Source organism: Zonotrichia leucophrys, unplaced genomic scaffold (genome assembly GCF_028769735.1).
Source record: "Zonotrichia leucophrys gambelii isolate GWCS_2022_RI unplaced genomic scaffold, RI_Zleu_2.0 Scaffold_1837_8499, whole genome shotgun sequence".
Taxonomy (NCBI): domain Eukaryota; kingdom Metazoa; phylum Chordata; class Aves; order Passeriformes; family Passerellidae; genus Zonotrichia; species Zonotrichia leucophrys.
Window position 1 is genome coordinate 1 of NW_026994042.1, and position 8499 is coordinate 8499.

Sequence of the window (8499 nt, forward strand, 5' to 3'; positions counted from 1 at the left end):
GGGCACACCTGAGAACCCCCCAACCCTGATCTGCCGCTCGCCCGCCTCCTTGTCCACGTCAAACTGGGGAGGGGGCACACCTGAGCACACCTGGGCACACCTGGGCACACCTGGGGGCACCTGGGCACACCTGGGCACACCTGGGCACACCTGAGAACCTCCCTGGCACACCTGGGGGCACCTGGGCACACCTGAGAACCCCCCAGCCCTGATCTGCCGCTCGCCCGCCTCCTTGTCCACGTCAAACTGGGGATGGAGCACACCTGAGCACACCTGGGCACACCTGGGGGCACCTGGGCACACCTGAGAACCTCCCTGATGCACCTGAGCCCTGATCTGCTGCTCCCCTGCCTCTTTGTCCACGTCAAACTGGGGATGGGGACACACCTGGGCACACCTGAGAACCTCCCTGGCACACTTGGGGGCACCTGAGAACCCCCCAACCCTGATCTGCCGCTCGCCCGCCTCCTTGTCCACGTCAAACTGGGGACATTGGGGACACCTGAGAACCTCCCTGGCACACCTGGGCACACCTGGGGGCACCTGAGCACACCTGAGACCCTCCCTGGTACACCTGGGCTCTGATCTGTGACTCCCCAGGCTCCTTGTCCACGTCAAACTGGGGACACCAACACACCTGAGCACACCTGAGAACCTCCCAGACCCTCCCTGGCACACCTGGGCACACCTGGGCACACCTGGAACCTCCCCAGACCCTCCCTGGCCTCCTTGTCCACGTCAAACTGGGGACAGCGACACACCTGGGGTCACCTGAGAACCTCCCTGGCACACCTGGGGTCACCTGAGAACCTCCCTGGCACACCTGGGCACACCTGGGGGCACCTGAGAACCTCCCTGGCACACCTGGGGGCACCTGAGAACCTCCCTGGCACACCTGGGGGCACCTGGGCACACCTGAGCTGTGGCTGCTGTAGAAATCCCGGCTCCTGGTGAGCAGGTACTGACCCAGGTGTGTCCCCAGGTGTGTCCCTGATGTCATCAGGTGTGTCCTCATGTCCCCAGGTGTGTCCCCATGTCCCCAGGTGTGTCCTTGATGTCACCACAAATGTCCAGGTGTCCCCAGGTGTGGTCCTGATGTCCCCAGGAATGTCCCCAGGTGTGTCCCCATGTCCTCAGGTGTGTCCTTGATGTCGCCATGAATGTTCCCAGGTGTGTCCCCAGGTGTGTCCCCATGACCCCAGGTGTGTCCCCACGTTCCCAGGAATGTCCCCAGGTGCGTCCCCATGTCCTTAATGTCACCACGAATGTCCAGGTGACCCCAGGTGTGTCCCCATGTCCCCAGGTATGTCCTTGATGTCACCACGAATCTCCAGGTGTGTCCCCCAGGTGTGTCCCAACATCCCCAGGCGTGGCCCTGATGTACCCAAGAATGTTCTTCAGGTGTGCCCAGGTGTGTCCCTGTGTCCCCAGGTGTGTCCCTGTGTCCCCAGGTGAATTCAGGTGTGTTCAGGTGTGTCCCCAGTGTGTCCCATCCCATTCCCACGTGTCCCCAGGTGTCCCCAGGTGTGTCCCACCCCCCAGGTGTGTTCTCATGTCCCCAGGTGTTTCTCTGATGTCCCCAGTTGTGTCCCCAGGTGTGTCCTCATGTCCCCAGGTGTGTCCAGGTGAGTTCAGGTGTATCACAGGTGTATCCCATTCCATTCCCACCTGTCCCCAGGTGTGATCCCAGGTGTGTCCCCAATCCCCCAGGTGCGACCCCAGGTGTGTCCCCAACCCCCCAGGTGTGTCCCAGGTGTGTCCCCATGTCCCCAGGTGTCCCCAGGTGTGTTCAGGTGTATCCCAGGTGTGTCCTATCCCATTCCCACCTGTCCCCAGGTGTCCCCAGGTGTGTCCCCAGGTGTGTCCCACCCCCCAGGTGTGTCCCCATGTCCCCAGGTGTTTCTCTGATGTTCCCAGGTGTGTCCCCAGGTGTGTCCCCATGTCCCCAGGTGTGTCCCAGGTGTATCCCAGGTGTATCCTATCCCATTCCCACCTGTCCCCAGGTGTGTCCCAGGTGTGTCCCCAACCCCCCAGGTGTGTCCCCATGACCCCAGGTGTGTCTCTGATGTCGCCAGGTGTGTCCCCATGACCCCAGGTGTGTCCCCAACCCCCCAGGTGTCCCCAGGTGTGTTCCGGTGTATCCCAGGTGTATCCTATCCCATTCCCACCTGTCCCCAGGTGTGTCCCCATGTCCCCAGGTGTGTCCCCAGGTGTGTCCCACCCCCCAGGTGTCCCCCCAGGTGTGTCCCCATGACCCCAGGTGTGTCCCCATGTCCCCAGGTGTGTCCCAGGTGTGTCCCAGGTGTGTCACACACACTCACGCTGTGCAGGTTGTTGTAGAAGTCCACACTCCCAGCGCACAGGTACCGCCCCAGCAGGGTCGCGTGTGTGGTGAAGATCGTGTGCCCGTGACCCCAGGTGTGTCCCCAGGTGTGTCCCCATGTCCCCAGGTGTGTTCAGGTGTATCCCAGGTGTGTCCCACCCCCCAGGTGTGACCCAGGTGTGTCACATCCCCCAGGTGTGTCCCCAGGTGTGTCCCCAGGTGTGTTCAGGTGCATCCCAGGTGTGTCCCACCCCCCAGGTGTGTCCCCAGGTGTGTCCCCATGACCCCAGGTGTGTTCAGGTGTGTCCCAGGTGTGTCCCCAACCCCCCAGGTGTGTCCCCAGGTGTGTCCCAGGTGTGTCCCCATGTCCCCAGGTGTGTTCAGGTGCACCCCAGGTGTGTCCCAACCCCCCAGGTGTGTCCCCAGGTGTGTCCCCAGGTGTGTCCCCAGGTGTGTCCCACACTCACGCTGTGCAGGTTGTTGTAGAAGTCCACGCTCCCAGCGCACAGGTACCGCCCCAGCAGGGTCGCGTGTGTAGTGAAGATCGTGTGCCCGTGACCCCAGGTGTGTCCCCAGGTGTGTCCCAGGTGTGTCCCCAGGTGTGTCCCCATGTGTGTCCCAGGTGTGTCCCCAGGTGTGTCACACCCCCCAGGAGTGCCCAGGTGTGTTCAGGTGTATCCCAGGTGTGTCCTATCCCATTCCCACCTGTCCCCAGGTGTGTCCCCAGGTGTGTCCCCGTGACCCCAGGTGTGTCCCAGGTATATCCCACCCATTCCCAGTGTTCCCAGGTGTGTCCCCATGTCCCAGGTGAGTTCAGGTGTATCCCAGGTGTGTCCCCAACCCCCAGGTGTGTCCTATCCCATTCCCACCTGTCCCCAGGTGTGTCCCATGACCCCAGGTGTGTCCCCAGGTGTGTCCCCAGGTGTGTCACATCCCCCAGGTGTGTCCCACCCCCCAGGTGTGTCAGTGTCACACACACTCACGCTGTGCAGGTTGTTGTAGAAGTCCACACTCCCAGCGCACAGGTACCGCCCCAGCAGGGTCGCGTGTGTGGTGAAGATCGTGTGCCCGTGACCCCAGGTGTGTCCCCAGGTGTGTCCCCAGGTGTGTCCCCAGGTGTGTCCCAGGTGTGTCACACACTCACGCTGTGCAGGTTGTTGTAGAAGTCCACGCTCCCGGCGCACAGGTACCGCCCCAGCAGGGTCGCGTGTGTAGTGAAGATCGTGGCCACCGGGAGGCGCCGTGCCCGGCTCAGCACCAGCCCCAGCCCCGCCAGCCACTCGTGGAAGTGGCCCACGATGAACGGGCGCTCCTCGCTCTGCGCCGCAAACTGCACACAGGGACAACGGGTGACAACCAAATGGCACCAGGTGGCACCAAATGTCACCAGGTGGGCACCAAATGTCACCAGGTGGCACCAGGAGTCACCAAATGTCACCAGGTGGCACCAAATGTCACCAGGTGGGCACCAAATGTCACCAGGTGCCACCGGGTGGCTCCAGGTATCACCAGGTGGGCACCAAATGTCACCACCGGGTGGCACCAGGTGGCAGCAGGAGTCACCAAATGTCACCAGGTGTCGCTGCAGTGCCACCTGAGCCCAGCAGGGGGCGCTCAAGGTGTCACCACCTCAAACCTCCCCAAAACCCTCTGAGGAACCCCAGAATCTCCTGAGGAACCCCAAAACCCCTTGATGGAACCCCAAACCAACCTCTCCTGAAGCCAAAGAGAACGGAGTCTGTGTTGCGGTCATTGGGACACCCCAAAACCACCTCAAACCACCCCAGAACCCCTGAGGAACCCCAGAACCCCTGATGGAACCCCAAAACCCCTTGATGGAACCCCATACCGACCTCTCTGAGGAACCAGGCGACGAGGAAGCCAACGAGGATGGAATCTTTGCGTTGTGGTCATTGGGGCACCTCAAAACCACCCCAAACCTCCCCAAAACCACCCCAAAACCTCTCAGGAACCCCAAACCCCTGGTGGCCCCCATTCGCACCTCTCCGAGGAACCAGGTGACGAGGAAGCCGAAGAGCACGGCGTCGTTAGCCTCGCGGTTGTACCAGGGCACCCCAAAACCATCTCAAACCTCCCCAAAACCACCTGAGGAACCCCAAAACCCCTTGATGGAACCCCATACCCACCTCTCTGAGGAACCAGGCGACGAGGAAGCCGAAGACAATGAAGTCTTTGCGTTGTGGTCATCGGGACACCCCAAAACCACCTCAAAACCTCCCCAAAACCTCCTGATGGAACCCCACACTCACGTCTCTGAGGAACCAGGTGATGAGGAAGCCGAAGAGGACGGCATCTGTGTCCTGGTCATCAGGGCACCCCAAAACCTCCTCAAACCCCATCAGGGACACCCCAGAACCTCTCAGGAACCCCCAAACCCTTGATGGAACTCCATCCGCACCTCTCCGAGGAACCAGGTGATGAAGAAGCCAAAATTGATGGATTCTTTGGGTTGCAGTCATTGGGGCACCTCAAACCTCCCCTAAACCACCTCAAAACCTCCCCAAAAACCCCTGGTGGCCCCCCAAACCGACCTCTCCGAGGAACCAGGCGACCAGGAAGCCGAAGAGCACGGCGTCGTTGGCCTCGCGGTCGTACCAGGGCACCCCAAACCTCCCCAAAACCTCCTCAAACCTCCCCAAAACCACCGGAGGAACCCCAAACCCCTTGATGGAACCCCAAACCCCTGATGGAACTCCATACCCACGTCTCCAAGGAACCAGGCAATGAAGACGAAGATGATGGAATCTTTGCGTCGCAGTCATTGGGGCACCCCAAAACCACCCCAAACCTCCCCAAAAACACCTCAAACCCCTCAAACCCCCTGAGGAACCCCCAAACCCTTGGTGGCCCCCAAACCGACCTCTCCGAGGAACCAGGCCACCAGGAAGCCGAAGAGCACGGCGTCGTTGGCCTCGCGGTCGTACCAGGGCACCCCAAACCCCCCCAAACCACCTCAAACCTCCCCAAAACCACCTGAGGAACCCCCAAACCCTTGATGGAACTCCATCCCCACCTCTCCGAGGAACCAGGCGACGACGAAGCTGAAGAGCACGGCGTCTGTGTCACGGTCACCGGAGCACCCCAAAACCACCTCAAACCACCTCAAAACCACATCAAACCTCCCAAAACCTCCCCAAAACCACCCCAGAACCTCTCAGGAACCCCAAAATCCCCTGATGGAACTCCATCCCCACCTCTCCGAGGAACCAGGCCACCAGGAAGCCGAAGAGCACGGCGTCGTTGGCCTCGCGGTCGTACCAGGGCACCTCAAACCTCCCCAAAACCACCTGAGGAACCCAGAATCTCCTGAGGAACCCCAAAACCCCTTGATGGAACCCCATACCCACCTCTCCGAGGAACCAGGCGACAAAGAAGCCAAAGACAACAGAGTCTTTGCGTTGTGGTCATCAGGGCACCCCAAAACCACCTCAAACCTCCCCAAAACCACCTGATGGAACTCCATACTCACGTCTCTGAGGAACCAGGCGACGAAGAAGCCGAAGAGCACGGCGTCTGTGTCCTGGTCATTGGGGCACCCCAAAACCACCTCAAACCCCCCCAAAACCACCTCAAACCCCTCCCAAACCCAACCCCCTCAGGGACACCCCAGAACCTCTCAGGAACCCCCAAACCCTTGATGGAACCCCCAAACCCTTGATGGAACTCCATCCCACCTCTCCGAGGAACCAGGCCACGAGGAAGCCGAAGAGCACGGCGTCGTTGGCCTCGCGGTCGTACCAGGGCACCTCAAACCTCCCCAAAACCACCTCAAACCCCCTAAAAACCTCTCAGGAACCCCAGAACCTCATGGTGGCCCCCCAAACTGACCTCTCCGAGGAACCAGGCCACCAGGAAGCCGAAGAGCACGGCGTCTGTGTCACGGTCATCGAGGCACCCCCAAACCACCTCAAACTTCCCCAAAATCCCTTGATGGAACTCCATACCCACGTCTCCGAGGAACCAGGCAACGAAGAAGCCAACAATGATGGAATCTTTGCGTTGTGGTCATCGGGACACCCCAAAACCACCTCAAACCCACCCAAAACCACCCCAGAACCTCTCAGGAAGCCCAAAACCCCCTGATGGAACCCCGTTCCCACCTCTCCGAGGAACCAGGCCACCAGGAAGCCGAAGAGCACGGCGTCGTTGGCCTCGCGGTCGTACCAGGGCACCCCAAAACCACCTCAAACCCCATCAGGGACACCCCAAAACCTCTCAGGAACCCCAAAATCCCCTGATGGAACCCCAAAACCCCTTGATGGAACTCCATACCCACCTCTCCGAGGAACCAGGTGACAAAGAAGCCAAAGACAATGGAATCTTTGCGTTGCAGTCATTGGGACACCTCAAACCTCCCCAAAACCACCCCAAACCCCCTCAGGGACACCCCAGAACTTCTCAGGAACCCCAAAACCTCTCAAGAACCCCAAAACCCCTGATGGAACTCCACACCCACGTCTCCAAGGAACCAGGCAATGAAGACGAAGATGACGGAATCTTTGCGTCGCAGTCATTGGGCACCCCAAAACCACCCCAAACCTCCCCAAAAACACCTCAAACCCCCTCAAACCACCCCAAAACCTCTCAGGAACCCCAAAACCTCGTGGTGGCCCCCCAAACCGACCTCTCCGAGGAACCAGGCCACCAGGAAGCCGAAGAGCACGGCGTCGTTGGCCTCGCGGTCGTACCAGGGCACCCCAAAACCACCTCAAATCTCCTCAGGGACACCCCAAAACCTCTCAGGAACCCCAAAACCCCCTGATGGAACCCCAAAATCCCTTGATGGAACTCCATACCCACGTCTCCGAGGAACCAGGCAACGAAGAAGCCAATGACGATGGAATCTTTGCGTTGTGGTCATCGGGACACCTCAAACCTCCCCAAAACCTCTCAGGAACCCCAAAATCCCTGATGGAACTCCATACCCACGTCTCCGAGGAACCAGGCAACGAAGAACCCAAAGACGATGGAGTCTTTGCGTTGCAGTCATCGGGACACCCCAAAACCACCTCAAACCTCCCCAAAACCACCTCAAACCCCATCAGGGACACCCCAGAACCTCTCAGGAACCCCAAAACCCCTGATGGAACCCCAAACCCACCTCTCCGAGGAACCAGGCCACCAGGAAGCCGAAGAGCACGGCGTCTGTGTCATGGTCATTGGGCACCCCAAAACCACCTCAAACCACCTCAAAACCACATCAAACCTCCCCAAAACCTCCCCAAAACCACCCCAGAACCTCTCAGGAACCCCAAAACCCTTGATGGAACCCCATCCGCACCTCTCCGAGGAACCAGGCCACCAGGAAGCCGAAGAGCACGGCGTCGTTGGCCTCGCGGTCGTACCAGGGCACCCCAAACCTCCCCAAAACCACCTCAAACCCCCCAAAACCCCCTGAGGAACCCCCAAACCCTTGATGGAACTCCATCCCCACCTCTCCGAGGAACCAGGCCACCAGGAAGCCGAAGAGCACGGCGTCGTTGGCCTCGCGGTCGTACCAGGGCACGCCGATGGCGCAGCTCTCCCACAGCTCCCCCTTCCAGCGCTCCAGGCTCCAGGCCGTGGCCCCCACGTCGAGCAGAACCACGGCCGGGCTGCCCTCGATCAGCCACCGCCCAAAGTGCACCTGGACAACGAAATTTGGGGGGAAATGGACCCGAAATTGGGAGAAATGGCCCCAAAATGGGATTATTGACCCCAAAAATGGGAGAAATGACCTCAAAATTGGATAAATGACCCCAAAATGGGATAAATGACCCCAAAAATGGGATAAATGGCCCCAAATTGGGAGAAATGGCCCCAGAAATGGAATTATTGACCCCAAAATTGGGAGAAATGACCCCAAAATTGGGGAGAAATGGCACCAAAATGGGATAAATGATCTCAAGATTATTGACCCCAAAATTGGAATAAATGACCCCAAAAATTGGAGAAATGGCCCCAAAATTGGGAGAAATGGCCCCAAAATTGGGAGAAATGGCACCAAAATTGGGAGAAATGACCCCAGAAATGGAATTATTGACCCCAAAATTGGAATAAATGGCCCCAAAATTGGGAGAAATGACCCCAAAATTGGGAGAAATGGCCCCAAAATTGGGATAAATGATCCCAGAAATGGGATTATTGACCCAAAACTGGGATAAATGGCACCGAAA

The 8499-nt window shown here is 59.2% G+C and overlaps 1 protein-coding gene across 1 annotated transcript; it reads right to left on the minus strand.

The window, feature by feature from the left end:
- Nucleotides 1-8: 8 nt before the first annotated feature.
- On the minus strand, nt 9-7970 carry LOC135442184 (glycogen [starch] synthase, muscle-like; the record flags this gene model as incomplete). The annotated part of the gene is made up of 5 exons (XM_064701724.1): nt 9-63; nt 172-246; nt 388-483; nt 3468-3653; nt 7779-7970. Coding segments are annotated over 5 exons (604 nt in total), but the record flags the coding sequence as incomplete, so codon positions are not given.
- Between the last annotated feature and the right edge of the window lie 529 nt (nt 7971-8499).